We start from the raw sequence: 16,075 nt of genomic DNA, 5'->3' as shown, positions 1-16,075 counted from the left end.
AGGCCATGGGTTCTAAACCACAGATCTGAGACCTGGAGGGCTCCAAGAAGAGTTGTGAGGTTTGGGGCTAGAAGTATTGATCAGCCACAACTATCAACTTCTGTGTCTACAGAATGGTTTAGCCCACCTCTTGAGCTTGCTCAATCTTTATCAGAGCCCTCAGAGATTTGTTGAATTGAAGCCTCTCTGTACAACTACTTAAAGGCATAGATAGATAGATAGATAGATAGATAGATAGATAGATAGATAGATAGATAGATAGATAGATAGATAGATAGATAGATAGATAGATAGGTAGGTAGATACATAGATAGATACACAGATAGATACACAGATAGATACACAGATAGATAGATAGATCTAATTTTTTTGGGGGGGGTCTGGTCATGGGGCCTGAACTATGGGCCTGGGCGCTGTCCCTCAGCTCTTCAGCTCAAGGCTGGCGCTCTACCACTTGAGCCACAGTGCCACTTCCGGCTTTTTGCTTTTTGCTTATGTGGTGCTGAGGAATCGAACCCAGGGCCTCAGGCATGCAAGGCAAGCACTCTACCACTGAGCTACCTTCCCAGCCCTAGATCTAATTTTTTTGGTACCAGTTCTGGGGTTTGAACTCAGGGCCTGGGTACTATCCTGAGCTTATTTTACTCAAGGCTGATGCTCTACCACTTGAGATACTGCTCTACTCCTGGCTTTTTAGTCATGTATTGAAGATAAGAGTCTCATGGACTTTCCTGCCCACGATGGCTTCAATTCACAATTCTCAGATCTCAGCCTCCTGAGTAGCTGGGATTACAAGTGTAAGCCATGGTTAGCTAAAGTAATTTTAAAAAATGAAGACTTAGAATTGATGATTACTGAAATGTAAGGACAAAACAAATAGACTTCCAATCTTCATCTGATGGAACAATTCTGATGTCACATATAGTTAAAGTGCTTTAGCTGTTTATGGGGGGTGTCTATTGTAAGTAATAAGTGAAAAGAAGTTAATTTCCTTCTTTTTGAACTTTACATTTATTTTTTCTCATTGGAGAAATACATGTAATTTATTCAGTGAGAGTTGATTTTAACCTAGATTCTATGTCAGGTATTTCTTTTTTCTTTCCTTCTTTCCTTCTTTCTTTCATGGCACAGGCTATGGAACTTAGGAGTTCATGCTTGCTATACAAGCACTCTACCATTTAGACCATACCTCTAAAGCTTTTGCTTTTTTACTTTATTTTTTCAAACAGAGTCTTGCGCATTTTGCCCAGGCTAGCCTCAATTTACCATTTCCTATCTCTACCTCTTAAGTAGCTGAAATTACAAGAATGAGCCACTTCAGGGCTGGGAAGGTGGCTCAGTGGCAGAGCGCTTGCCTTGCATGCATGAGGCCCTGGGTTCGATTCCTCAGCACCACATAAGCAAAAAGCAAAAAGCCGGAAGTGGTGCTGTGGCTCAAGTGTTAGAGTGCTAGCCTTGAGCTGAAGAGCTGAGGGACAGTGCCCAGGCCCAGAGTTCAGACCCTACTACCGGACCCCCCCCCAAAAAATGAGCCACTTCACCTGGATCAGGTGGCATTTTAGAAGGAAAATCAGGTATTAATAAAACACATAAATGAGTATAAAATTGCTATGTGTGATAATAAACCACATGAAGAAAATACCCTGTGAAGTGAGAACATGACTATGGGAACTTAGCCTGGTCTGAGCCTCTCAAGGCCTTCTTATCATCTGGAAATATGTATCTAATTGGACATTCAAAACAACAACAATGAAAGCATAAAACCTGGTCTGTGTGTGGACACCTCAGCACTTGGGAGATTGAGACAGGAGGATCATGCGACTGAGGCCCACCTGAAGTGCAAGGGAGCGCAGCTGAGCTGGTCATTCCTACTTCATGTAGGATGCTCTCTATCAGACTACTTCGGCTCAGGGACTCCCCATCTGTCTGACTGAGATAGTGTCAGAATTGTGCTCAGATATGAGGCTCTCCCCTACCCAATCTTGCTTTCCTCACATTTCTCAGGTACAATTCCTACTCCCTGCCTCTGTCCCCTTCCATGCACTCCCTCCAATAAATGTAGAGCATGTCCAAGCCAACTTTGGTATCTGTTTCTCACAGGGCCCAAAGTGAAATAATTGGATTTAACACTGAAATGCTTCATTGACTGGTGCTGGTGCCCTGGAAGTTCACTACCTCTTGCTATACAGACTGTCCTCTTTTTGATTGACAGCTTGTTTGATTTGTATTTGTGTGCTTTTTTTTTTATCCTATCAGGAAGTTATTTATTTGCTTGCTTGCTTGTTCATTTGTTTATTTCACCAGTACTAGGTCTGGAACTTATGGCCTCATACTCTTGCTTGGCTTTTTAGTTCAAGTCTGGCATGCTATCCCTTGAATCATACCATCTGACTTTTTGCTGGTTAATTGGAGATATGAGTCTCAGATTTGTCTGCCCAGGCTGGCTTTCAACTGAGATCCTTAGACCCTCAGCCTTCTGAGTAGTTAGGATTACAGGCATAAGCCACCAGTGCCTGGAGAAGTTTTATATGAGACATTTCAATTCTGTCATGAGGTTCCAATGTGTAGAATTGCACATGGATGTAGATTGTTCAGTTACTGCAAAATTAGATATATTTTCCACTGTGTAACTCTGGATCTGGAAACTGACGGGTGGTCATGAGCGTGGTGCTGACTTCTGCCATGTGTCCTACTGATGATACTTCTGCTTTCCTCTTTCATTCTCTAACTCATCAGTGACCTTTTCACAGTCACTCAGTGACAGGTACTTCCTGCCATGTTTTGCAGCTTGGTACTTTTCCTTGACTCTTTCCATGTCTAGAATGGTAGCCAAGCAAAATGCTGACACACTGACTAATTTTGCCATGCCTAAGAATGCTACCATGCACCCACCACAGGAAATGCAAGTTAGATAGGTTCCATTTAAGCACCAGTTACAGTGCTATGAGCTATTCTTCCAATGTTAATCAGCAGTCTAAGTTTGTTTAAAGAAGACACACAGGAGGTTATATACTGACTAGGCACATAAGTACATAAGTACTGCTACCTGGAAGGCTTGCACAACCTAACCTTCTTCTCTAGGAACAATAGTCTATAATCCCAATTGAGTGTTTGAGGCCAATTTATGGAATGTAACTACAACAAATAACAAGAATGCATGCAGAATCCTAGCTACTCAGGAGCCTCAGATCTGCAAATGGTGGTTTGAAGCAAGCCTGGCAGAAAATTCTGTTAGACTCTCATTAGCAATTAACCAACAAAAAACCAGAAGTGAGGCTGTGGTTCAAGGGGGAGAGTACCAGCCTTAGTAAAAAAGCAAGAGTACTAGGCCCTGAGTTCAAGCCCCAGTACAAGCACACACAACGCACACACACACACACACACACACACACAAAGAATGCATGGATAACAATCATTTTATGGGGCTGGTAGGGCAGTTCAAGTGATAAAGACTTGCGTAGCACAAGCATAGGTCATAAGTTCAAGCCCCAGCACCACCAGGGGAAAAAATCATCTTTATTTGAATACCAGTGGATCATGCCTGTAATCCTAACTACTCCAGAGGCTGAGATAGGAGGATTGAGGTTCAAAGCCAGCCTAGGCAGGAAAGTCTATGAGACTCTTATCTCCAATTAGCTACCAAAAAAGCTGGAAGTGAAACTATGGTTCAAGTGGTAGAGTGCTAGCCTTCAGCAAAAATACTCAGGGATAGAGCCCAGGTCCTAAGTTCAAGCTCCAAGAAGGGCACCAAAACAAAACAAAACAAACAAAAACCTTATCATCTATATGAAGCCCATGCTCCACAACATGTACCTATATTCCCAGCAACTCAAGAGGATGGCTTGAGCTCTGCAGTTCCAGACTAGCCCAAATAATAGGTAATAAACAAATATATCCTGGAATCAAGGTTCCCTAGTAACACAGTTTAACTTCTTTTCCTGGGCTTCTCCCTTCCCCTAGGAGATTAACTGCTGCTATCTTTCCAAGGAGAGTTCATGGTTGGTTATTGCTAAGTACATTCATATCCTGACATGAATTTATTAGCCTCATGATATGTTTAATGGCTTCACTCACATAATGTCCCTTAAATTCTAATTTGTGCTGTTACTTTTAAAGGGGCCAGCTAACTTGTATGTCTTGTATGTCTCCTTTTGGGTTATTCTGTTGTTTTGTTGCAAGGTCAAGGTTGCTCAAAGGCAGTCTCAACAGAGTACAACCAGGTAACCACAGAACATGTCAGACTGGTTTTTAAAGCTTAACTTCTGCTATCAGAGTTCATTTGAAATAGGAGACATCAGGCCTGCCCTTTTCAGGCTACTTTGAAATTCAATTATCCTGAAGTAACATCCCCTGTTGTCATTTGGAAAATTACAATTGGATGGATGATGTCCACAACACCATTTGATGAGAGATTCAGATTCCAATACTGCCTTCTCTTTCTTAAGTTAAAAGGAACATATCTAAGCTGAGTGCAGTGGCTCATGCCTGCTGACCTAGCTAATCAGGAAGCTGAGATCTGAGGATGAGGTCTGAAGCCAACCTGAGCAGAAAAGTCTGAAACTTTTTTTTTTGTGGGTCATAGGGCTTTTTGTCAGTTGTGGGGCCTGAACTCGGCCTTGGTGCTGTCCCTCAGCTCCTGCTCAAGGTGAGCACTCTACCAAATGAGCCACAGTGCCACTTCTGGTTTTCTAGTAGTTTATTGAAGATAAGAATCTCATGGACTTTCCTGCCTGGGCTGGCTTTGAACTGTGATCCTCAGATCTCAGCCTCTTGAGTAGCTAGGATTACGGACGTGAGCCGCCAGTGCCATCTTATGGGACTCTCATTTACAATTATTAACACCACACACACACACACACACACACACACACACACACACACACAAATAAGGTGGGGGGCTGGGAAGATGGCTCAGTGGTAGAGTGCTTGCCTTGCATGCATGAGGCCCTGGGTTCGATTCCTCAGCACCACACACACACACACACACACACACACACACACACACACATACACACACACCATTACCATCACCACCACCACCACCAACAATAACAAAAAAAAAATCCAAGTTAAGCAATCTTCTCTAACTTTGTTAGCAATAGCTTATTTGTACGTGAGACATTTTGTTATAATCTGATGATAGTTGTCCACAAGCCAAAGCTGACCACACCAATCTTTATACTGCCCATGGCTACTTTCCTGCCTAATAGCTGAGTTCAGTGGTTATAATCATAGGCCACAAAGCTGAAAGTATTTAAATATTTACCATTTGGCTTTTATGGAAAAAAATTGTCACCCCTGATCTAAGACTTTTCCTTCCCCTCCCCCTCTCTCTCTTTCCTTTTTTGAAAGTACTGGGTTTGAACTTAAGACCTCTTGCTTGCTAAATGAGCAGCTGAACCACACCTCTTGCTCTGATTCCTACTGATACTTTTCAGATAAGGTTTCACTTCCTGCCCAGGCACCCGCCTGAGCATGATCCACCTGTTGGACTTCTGGAAGCTAAGACAACAGACATGTGCCACCATATTCAGCTCTTCATTGAGAAAGGATCTCTAAGAACTTTTTTAGGCCTGGGCTGGCCTCAAACTACAATCTCTTCACTCTCAGTCTTAACAAGCATAAGTCACAGGTAGTCAGCGTTGGCTAACATCTTAAACAAAAAGGCAACATGATTTTAGAAGAAAGCGTAAGTTTGAGGTCCAACCCCCTAGCTTACTTGCTTTGTGAGCCCTAGTAATTCATCAGCTAAAATCTTTGGACCTCATTTTTGCATTTGTCAAATAATCATAATAATGCTAATTTGTCAGGCAGTGTGATACACAGAACCATATTGAACTTGGAGCAAAAACAAACAAAATACATGCAACCAAATGTTATCAAAATATCTTCTAAGAGGATAGGGATGGGGTTTGGTGATAAAGCATTTTCTTAGCATATATGAACTCCAGGTTCAAGCTCCAGTACCACAAACAAAACAAACTTGTATTTTGAACCAACTGGGAAAAGTTCATAAAAGCTCTACAACAAAACCATAACTATGTGTCATTCAGTCTGTTCACAAACCATTGTCAACTCTCATAAGCTGCCTAGCAAGGCCTAGTCCTATGCCCAAAAACAAGGAACAGTGGCTGAGTAGAAATGCCTTTATGATGAGTACCAGTGGCTTCTGCCTCTCAGGAGGCTGAGATCTGAGGAGCACAGTTCAAAGCTAGCATGGGCAGGAACGTCTGTGAGACTCTTATCTCCAGTTCCCCACCAGAAAACCAGAAGTGGTGCAGTGGCTCAAGTGGTAGAGTACTAGCCTTGAGCTGAAGAGCTCAGGGACATGAGCCCAGGCCCAGAGTTCAAGACCCACAACTGACAAAAAAAAAAAGAAAAGGAAATGCCTTCTCCCATTGTACAATAACATAGATGATAAAACAAAAATTAGTGCATCTTATCAACATTTTGTTCATTATGAATTAATTTGAATTTGAATTTATTTCATTTTAAAAAATATTGCCTTAAAACATCCTTTATCTGGACTCTTGAGTTTTGGTACCTTTCTTCTTCTCAGATTTTGTACCTGGTGAATGCCACTTTCCTCATTGACCTCCCCCTCATCCTGGCTCTGCTTTCGGAATTGTTGTATCAGAGATAATGCCTATAAGGCATCCAGAATGCTTTCTGGGACAAAGTGAGTGCTCAATAAAATAAAACTGGAATTATTGGATGATGTTGATGATAGACTGGCATGATAGAATTTACCTCATAGGATTGTGATGAAATCCTGTAAGCAAATCACTTGGCATGGGATTGATTATAAAATAGATACTCAAGCTAGACACCAGTGGCTCACACCTATATCATAGTTATTCACAAGGCAGAAAAATCTATGAAACTCTTATCTCCAATAAACTACAAAGAAAAAGCTGGAAGTGGTGCTGTGGCTCAAGTGGTAGAACACTAGCCTTGAGCACAGGAAAGAGGCTCGGGGACAGTGCCCAGGCCCTCAGTTCAAACCCCAGGATGGGCAATTATTAGTTAATTAAAGTTAAAATAAATGCTCAATAAATATGAATTCCTTTCCTTCTGTCATTTACATTTCCTTAACTAAAGATACCTAAACTCTGTGGGCCAACATACAGTGACAGTGTTTCTCCTTGTTTAGCATAGAACCAGGAGTCTGAGACCTGAGTTTGATATTTTCTCTCACGAGTAAAGTTTAAAAATTACTAGAATACCATTTTTTTCAAGCTAAAATGAAAGGCTAGATGGGTTTTTCATTCCCCAGAGATTATGTCAAGCATTTTTCCCCTAGATAAATGTCCTTTAGTATAGTGGCTCATGCCTGTAATCCTAGCTACTTAGGAAGTTGAGATTCAGAAGATTGATGGCAGAAGCCAGCCTGAGCAGTCCTCAAGACTCCATCTCCAATGAACCAGCAAAAAGCCAGACTGTAGGTGTGGCTCAAGTGGTAGAGCAGCAGTCAAGCAAGCAAGACATACAAACTCAAGACCCTGATTTCAAGACTCAGTACCACACACACACACACACACACACACACACACACACACACACACTGTTAGTTATATAGTTAACAAAGATGATTCCACATGCTGCAACAAGATGAATCTCTTAAGCTACACTAAGAAAAGATAATTTTGAAACCATTATAAATGAAAGAAATGTCAGGTTATAGGCTCATGCCTATAATCTTAACTACTCAAGAGGTTGAGATCTGAGAATTGTGATTTGAAGCCATCCCAGGACAGACAAATATGTGAAACTCTTATTTCCTATTAACCAGCAAAACCCAGAAGTGGGAGCATGGCTCAAGCATTGCTTCCAGCCTTGAGCAAAAAATCTAGTGAGACTAGGTACCAGATTGAGTTTTCCTGTCCTTCTGGCCCGGGAACCCTAGCTTGTTAGTCCATGTTATTCTATCCCCTCTGTCACCTCTGTATGAAAGCAAAAACAAAAACCAAAACAGAGTTTTGCTCAAAGTAGCCTGTTAAGAAGATGCTGAATAAGGAGGCTGGGAAAGTGGCTCAGTGGTAGAGCGCTTGCCTTGCATGCATGAGACCCTCAGCACCACATAAGCAAAAAGAAAAAAGCTGGAAGTGGCACTGTGGCTCAAGTGGTACAGCGCTAGCCTTGAGCTGAAGAGCTGAGGGATAGTGCCCAGGCCCAGAATTAGTTCAGGCCCCACGACCAGACCCCCAAAAAAATTAAAAAAAAAAAAAAGATGCTGAATAATACATGACCATAAATGAGTTGGACAATTCAATAATCCTTGATGTTTAAGATACCAAAAAACCATCTAAATGAGAGCATGAGGGCCTGAGTCCAAACCCTCGTAACAGTACACCACAAACACACACACACAGAGCTAATAATAGTAATAATAATATAAAAAAGCCAGTCACAAATAACAATGTATTACAGTTTCATTCTTATGAAATATCCAGAATAATGAAATCTCTAGAGACAGAAAATAGACTAGTGGATATTAAGATCTGAGCAGGACAAAAATGAGTATTATAAACAAAGAGAACTGAGTTCTTTCTTTTAATTGTGAATTTCTTTTTCCAGTGCTAGGCAAGCACTATGCCACTGAACTGTACCCTTAGCCATAGTTGCACACTTTAAGTTAATGAATAATAAAGTAAATGAATTATGCTTCAATAAAGCTGTTAAAAAAAAAAACCAGGTGGTGTCAGTGCCTACTTGGGAGACAGACAAAAAGGGATAATTTGATCCCAGGAGTTTAGGCCAGCCTGCACACATTGAGAGAACCCATCTCAAAAAGACAAAATGAGGGCTGGGAAGATGGCTCAGTGGTAGAGTGCTTGCCTTGCATGCATGAGGTTCTGGGTTCAATTCCTCAGCACCACATAAGCAGAAAAAGCCAGAAGTGGTGCTGTGGCTCAAGTGGCTCAAGCCTTGAGCTGAAGAGCTGAGGGACAGTGCCCAGGCCCAGAGTTCAGGCCCCATGACCCCCAAAAAAAAAAAAAAAAAAAAGACAAAATGAAACAAAGCAAAAGCTTCCAGCCAGGAGCCAATAGCTCACACCTGTAATCCTAGCTACTCAGGAGGCTAAAACCTTGGAGTGATCCTGGGCAAGAAATTTCAAAAGAATCTTATCTTCAATTAACCAGCAAAATGCCAGACTGGAAGCTTGGCTCAAATAGTAGAGCACCAGCTATGAGTGAAAAAGTCAAGCAAGATCTTAAAGCTCTGAGTTCTCTATTGAGGCTCTGAGTTAAAACCCAGTAAAAGCAAAAAACAAAACAAAAAATAAAAAACCCACACACATAAAAACAAAAACCTCAAAACAACAACAAAACTTCGATAATTCCCTATACTCACTAGGTCTGGATCCTGGTTTTTACTTTTGCCGTCAAGATAGAACAAGGATCCTAGTTTTCCATCTGAAGGTGAGGTTGCTAGACCACTCTCTACCACTAGAATCTACATTGTAAGCAAGGCCTCCATGTTTTTCAATTTCAGGTAGCTCAAGGAACACACACTGATAAATGTGGTTCTCAATTAAGTCTTTTTGTAAGTATGTATGTACTTGGGGCTTGAACTTAGAGACTGTAATCATATCAAAGTTTTGTTGCTGTTGTTGTTTGTGGATTTTTGTTTTTATGTGTGTGTGTGTTTTTAAGGTTTTGTTTTTTTTGCTTTTACTGGGGCTTTAACTCAAGCTAAACAAGCCCACTGTCTCCACAGGTGTCTTACTTTTGTTTTATCTTTGCTGGAGAAACTTGGGTTGGATAGATAACTGTTTCTTCCATAAACAAAATACCATACCAAATAAGTATGAATTCCAGTCAAATGGAAAAGTGTGATTCTGGGCCATAGACATAACTCCATGGTACAGTACTAGTCTAGCATGTGTTACGTCCTGAATTTTTGATTCCCAGCAAAGACAGGGGGCGGAGGGGTGGGTGGCGGAAAGAGGGGAGGGGAGAGGGAGAGAGAGAGAGAGAGAAAGAGAGAGAGAGAGAAGGAAAGGAAAAGGTAGGGAGGAAAAGAGGAAGAGGCAAGAACATAGGAAGACCAAAGTGTGAGACAAGTCTATCAGCCCTACCCCCTTTCTGAGGAAAGTTCCAGAGCATTCTTTTGCTCTGAGTCTTCTTTTTATAAGCCACACAGACCTGGAACTAAAGACAATTGCTCGTGCTGTCTCAGTCACACTCCTATCTGGCTTTCTAGCTTATATTTTCTTTAGGAGGACCTAGTTTAATGTTTCACATTTCTGACTAAGGGGAAAATCTCTTCAAAGAGAGGAAGCTCTTCACTTACATGCAAAGGGGTGTCTGTGAAAAGATAGAATTGTAAGTGAACTGACCCTTTGATGTGGCCACTGTGGATGTGAACAAAAGAAAGATCTAAGATTTTATGAGTTGGTAAGCAAAGCTGGGTTCACAGTATACAGCTCAATACGTCTGAGTTAGCTTATTGTTACACATGAACACATTGTTGGGTGCCAGTGGCTCACACTTGTAATTCTAGCTACCAAGGAGGCTGAGATATGCAGATCACAGTTTTGGGTAGGAAAAGTCCAAAAGACTCAGATCTCTAATTAACCACAAAAAGCCTGAAGCAGAAATGTGGTTCAAGTGGTAGAGTGCTAGTCTAAAGCAAACGAGCTCAGGGCCCAGTCCTTGTGTTCAAGTCCTAGGACACACACACACACACACACACACACACACACACACACACAGAGCCATCTAGCCAGACATTGGTGGCTCATGCCTATAATCCTTGTTACTCAGGAGGCAGAGATCCAAGCCTTCTGGTTGGCAGCCAAATAGGGCAGAAAATTCCATGAGACTTTTATTCCAATTAACTGCTAAAAGGTAGGTAGAAGTGGAGCCATTGCCTAAGTAATATAGTACCAGCCTTGATCGAAAAAGCTAAGAGAAGGGCTGGGAAGGTGGCTCAGTGGTAGAGCACTTGCCTTGCATGCCTGAGGCTCTGGGTTTGATTCCTCAGCACCACATAAAGAAAAAGCTGGAAGTGGCACTGTGGCTCAAGTGGTAGAGCACTAGCCTTGAGCTGAAGAGCTGAGGGACAGCACCCAGGCCCAGAGTTCAGGCCCCACGACTGGACCACCCCCACAAAAAAACTAAAAAAAAAGAAAAAGAAAAATGTAAGAGACAGTGCCCAGGCCCTAAGTTTAAGCCACAAGTACATACACACACACACACACACACAAACAATTATGACAAAAAACTTAATTGAGAACCACATTTATCAGTGTGTGTTCCTTGGGCTACCTGAAATCGAAAAACATGGAGGCCTTGTTTACAATGTAGACTCTAGTGTTTAGCTCCAGTCTCTTGGAGTCTGGATCTTTAGAATGGAGTCTACATTTTTAATCTCTCTCCCCACTCCTGGGTGACTCTGATATACTTTAGAGTACTCTAGCCATTCTGTGTCCACTAGTAAAGATTATAGCAAACATTCCTATCATGACTTCACAAAGATTAGCACAGCAAAACAGAGTTCTTTGAAGTGAATGTTCTTGGGATTTCTGACTCTCATCTTAATTCTTGCTAATTTTGTTTCTGCAAGACAAAGAAGAAAGAAAAAGCCTAAATATTTGTGACTAATCATTTCTGCTATTACAAGTATATGATCCACCTACCTCCCACACACAAAAGTTTCAGCTTCATTGTTTTGTAGACATTGAAAAGTCTAGAGTTAGCTCACAGCTACAAAAGAATTTGTTTTTTTGTTTTTGCGGTGTGTCTCTGTTTAGAATCTATCTTCTAAAATCACCTAAAATAAAACTCCATGTATGAGATGTTAAGTAAAATGGTGGGTCACAAACAAGTTAAGTTGCCATTATTCTAACTTTGTAAATACAGATATGTAACAAGAGACTTGAAGGAAGCATCCAGAAAGCATCACAAAGTTTCTGTGTTATGATTAGCTCTAATTCCTTTAAGGTATTATTTAATTTATGCAAGTGTGTGTGTGCTTGAGTGCACATGTACCAGTAGTGGGACTTGAACTAAGGGCCTGTGCTCTCCCTTGGCTTTTTCTGCTCAAGGCTAGCACTCTTAAACCACATCTCCAGCTTTTTGCTGGGTAATTGGAAGTGTCTCTCCTATTTGTCAGCCGGGGTTAGCTTGGAACTGTGATCCTTAGATCTCAGCTTCCTGAGCAGCTAGGATTATAGGCATGAGCTAGTGGCTCAGATAAATTTATACTCATTTTTAAAAGTTCAAAAGTATAATAAAGCCGAGCACCGGTGGCTCACGCCTATAATCCTAGCTGCTCAGGAGGCTAAGATCTGAGGATCACGGTTTAAAGCCAGCCCGTGCAGGAAAGTCCATGAGACTCTCCAGTAAACTACTAGAATACCAGAAGTGGTGCTGTGGCTCAAGTGGTAGAGTGCTAGCCTTGAGCTGAAGAGCACAGGGACAGCGTCCAGGCTCAGAGTTCAAGCCCCATGACCAAAAAAAAAAAAAGTACAATAAGCATGTGTTTCAACATAGTGACTTCTCAGTAATATGTCATCATTAGTATAATTTCAACTTACTAGGAAATTAATTTCAAACCTGTATAGTAAGGACTTGAAGGTGTAGCTTAACATACAGAGGCCCTGGATTGGATCCCCAGCACCACAGAGAAAGAGAGAGAGAGAAAGAGACAGACAGACAGAGAGACAGGGGGAGAGAATATTTTATCTATAGGCCTGAAATTCTAATACAATTGAATCTTTTCTATTTTTCTTCTAAACTTTATTTATGGGTATACCCACATGGTTTTAACAGCTGTAATTCTAATTTACAAATTTGAATCCTACTTTTTTTTGCAAAGCATCAAACTTATTTTAAAGATTACTTTAAAAAAAATTAAGTTGGCCAGGTGCCAGTGGCTCATGCCTGTAATCCTAGCAACTCAGGAGGCCAAGATCTGAGGATTGCTGTTCAAATCCAAATCAGGCAGGAAAGTCTGTGAGACACTTATTTTCAATTAACCACCAAAAAAACCAAAACCAAAAAACAAAGTACAAAAAAAAAAAACCAACACATGGAGCTGTGGATCAAGTGATAAAGCACTAGCCTTGAGCAAAAAAGTTCAGGGACAGCTCCTAGGCCCTGAGTTCAAGCCCCAGGATCAGCACAGAAAACAAAACAACCCCACTAAGTTGATATGACCCATTCCTGTAGTAGGAACATTTCTATTTTATTTAGTCACAAGTTATTTTAAGAAATATAGATTATTATCTCTGCATATGAAGCTTTTTTCTTCCTTCCTTTCTTCCTTCCTTCCTTTCTTTCTTTCTTTTTTTTTTTTTTTGTTCCAGTAGTGGGGCCTGAACTCTGGGCCTGGGTGCTGTCCCTCAGCTCTTCAGCTCAAGGCTAGCACTCTACCACTTGAGCCACAGTGCCACTTCCGGCTTTTTATTTTTATGCTTATGTGGTGCTGAGGAATCGAACCCAGGGCCTCATGCATGCAAGGCAAGCACTCTGCCACTGAGCTACCTTCCCAGCCTCTTCCTTCCTTCCTTTCTTTCTTTCTTCCTTCCTTCCTTCCTTTCTCTTCCTTCCTTCCTTCCTTCCTTCCTTCCTTCCTTTCTTTCTTTCTTTCTTTCTTTCTTTCTTCCTTCCTTCCTTCCTTCCTTTCTTTCTTATTTTTGTACCAATACAGAGGCTTCAAACTCAGGGCCTCACACTCTCTTTGCTTAAGGGTGGTGCTCTGCCATTTAGCTATACCTCTACTTCTCCATGTCCCCATTAACACTTATTTCTTGGGGTGTAGTTCAATGGTTGGGTACTTACTTAATATGTATATAACCCTTGGTTTGATACCTAGCCTCCAAGAAGTTGTTTCTTTGAAATAAATTCCCAGAAATGATTTTACTAGCTCAGAGGTTATGAATATTTTTATGGATCTTAATATGTAACGTATTTCCCTTTGCCCTTCAAAACACTTCATTATCATAAGCTCTGTAAGAAAGATCTGAGTTCCTAAGAAGGCTGAGAAGTGTCAAGTATTTTTTACTTAACTATTTCACATTATTTCTATTACTTAATGATGAATGATCTTTATCACAATGGCAGACACTATTCTAAGCAATTTAAGTGTATGAATACATCATTTTTATAAGAATAATTTAAGTATACACTCTGTAGAAAGTGTAAAATAAACCTCTTTAACACAAAATAAATTCTAAAACTTTCAGAAAATTAACTCATTTCAAAAGAGGTTGAAAGAAACAGAAATTTTAGCTATGAAAGAAATATTATCTTTGTTTTTTTCAGCATATTTTTTCTTTTTAAGAATTGTTACGTTAAAGGTGATGTACAGAGAAGTTACAGTTACGTATGTCAAATAATAAGTACATTTTTATTTGGACAATGTCCCCCCTTCCCTCAGCCTATTTAGTATTTGTGCATGAGGAAAAATTAATTTAAAGAAATAATGTCCCTTGTTTTTAGGAACAATTTTTCTTTAGTATTAGGAGGTTTATGTTACCCATGTCTCTTCCTTAAAAGTGACCATATAGAGGTTAAAAAGTCCACTGAAGGAAGTAGGCTGATGACTGAGAAATGACAAGGCTGACATAGTTTTAATCATTTAAGACATCATGGAATAAACAACCTACCTGATCTCACCAAACACATCAAACTGAGGAAGAAGTATAGCTTCAACATATGGAGCCTGGAGAGATGAGGTGTCGCATTCACGGGGATGATACTTGGAAGAGCCTGAGTGAGAGTTTCCACTTCGGTCGGGTTTTGCTCACTGCCAGCTCAGATCTCTAATCCAGAGGTGTGGTGACAGCAGGAAGCAGAGGGAGGGACTATGGACACTGCAGACAGGGTTCCACCCCTTCAGAATCCTTGACTCCTCCCCTTTTTCAACACAAGGTCTGGTACTTTCTACCTTACACAATTTTATGCAGATCTGAATATAATTTGCATTTGCAGGATGACGAGTTCAAAATAGTTTCATTCTTTGTGGGCGGTTTATTAGTTGTTTGGCTTGGGTGTGTTGAAATCAAGTATGATCTGAGATCTTCCCTCCACTCCTTGTGAATGAAATGACAATCCAGTTAGTATTCTGTTGGCCTGAGCTTACAAAACCACTTTTTATGTTAATTTATAGAAGGTACTACTAGATTTTTATTAAAAGCATTTCATTATGCCAAATTATAATTGCAAAATATATCTATGCTTCAGATTTTTTTAATTGTGTTATATTTACAAGTTACATGTTTCTCTTTCATTTTTCTTCATTTTATTTTTTCTTCTTTTTTGTCCTCTTCCTTCCTTCCTTCTTACTTTCCTTCCTTCCCTTCCTCCCTCTTTTTGTTCCTCCTCCTTCTCTTCCTCTTTCTCACACATCTCAAGGGTTGTTAAATGGACTAAATGAGGAAATATAGCTGAATCCTTAGTTTCATGCCTACTACCAAGGTAAGGCCTTCCATTACCAAGATAGACTACCGACCTGGCCACAAAACCACAATGCCCCCTCCTCTCAGAAGGCAGGTTAGTCTATAAACCTAGGTCTCCACATCTGAGGATTGAGGCTCAAAGCCAGCCTAAGCAGACAAATCTGAGAGACTTGTGAGCAACCACTGTGGAAAAACAACAACAAACAAAACAACAACAGAAGACACTGAGTTCATGTCTCAGAATATACAGCACCCACCACACACACACACACACACACACACACACACACACACACACACACACACACACACACACACACACACACACACACACACGGCAGGCTGACAGTGTTGATAGGAGGGATTCAGGTTGGGATTAAGAAATGAAGGATTCCTTGAAGTTAGGATGTTTCAGGTGAAAGACTTTGGTCCACACCTTGGTTTTGTGTTTTGTTTGGAGAAACTGATTAAGGGAATATAAATAGGAAAATCAAATCCATAATTTACCAAGCTTTTTTATTTCCACATGGGCTAAACCTTAGTGATTTGAAACACCCTCTGAAACAAAGGAAAACTTGTCTCACATTACTTTTAGGGAATTGTTATGGACTACATTGCTTCCTGTTGGTCGATGTACTTACCTGACAAATATTTGTTGAGTTCCTA

General features: G+C 40.7%; 1 protein-coding gene across 1 annotated transcript in view; it reads right to left on the bottom strand.

Moving 5' to 3' along the window:
* The window catches only part of Liph (lipase H), a 42,669-nt gene extending 27,928 nt beyond the window's left edge, over positions 1–14,741 (bottom strand). The window contains exon 1 of the mRNA XM_042668578.1: positions 14,618–14,741. Within this exon, the coding sequence (XP_042524512.1) occupies positions 14,618–14,666 (49 nt within the window). The 5' untranslated portion in view covers positions 14,667–14,741. The remainder of the gene's footprint in view (positions 1–14,617) is intronic.
* Positions 14,742–16,075: the final 1,334 nt, after the last annotated feature.

This window comes from Dipodomys spectabilis, unplaced genomic scaffold (genome assembly GCF_019054845.1).
Source record: "Dipodomys spectabilis isolate Male_0828 unplaced genomic scaffold, ASM1905484v1 ptg000017l, whole genome shotgun sequence".
Classification (NCBI taxonomy): domain Eukaryota; kingdom Metazoa; phylum Chordata; class Mammalia; order Rodentia; family Heteromyidae; genus Dipodomys; species Dipodomys spectabilis.
Note: the sequence above shows the minus strand (reverse complement) of the source record. Positions and strands in the feature narration are given on the sequence as shown.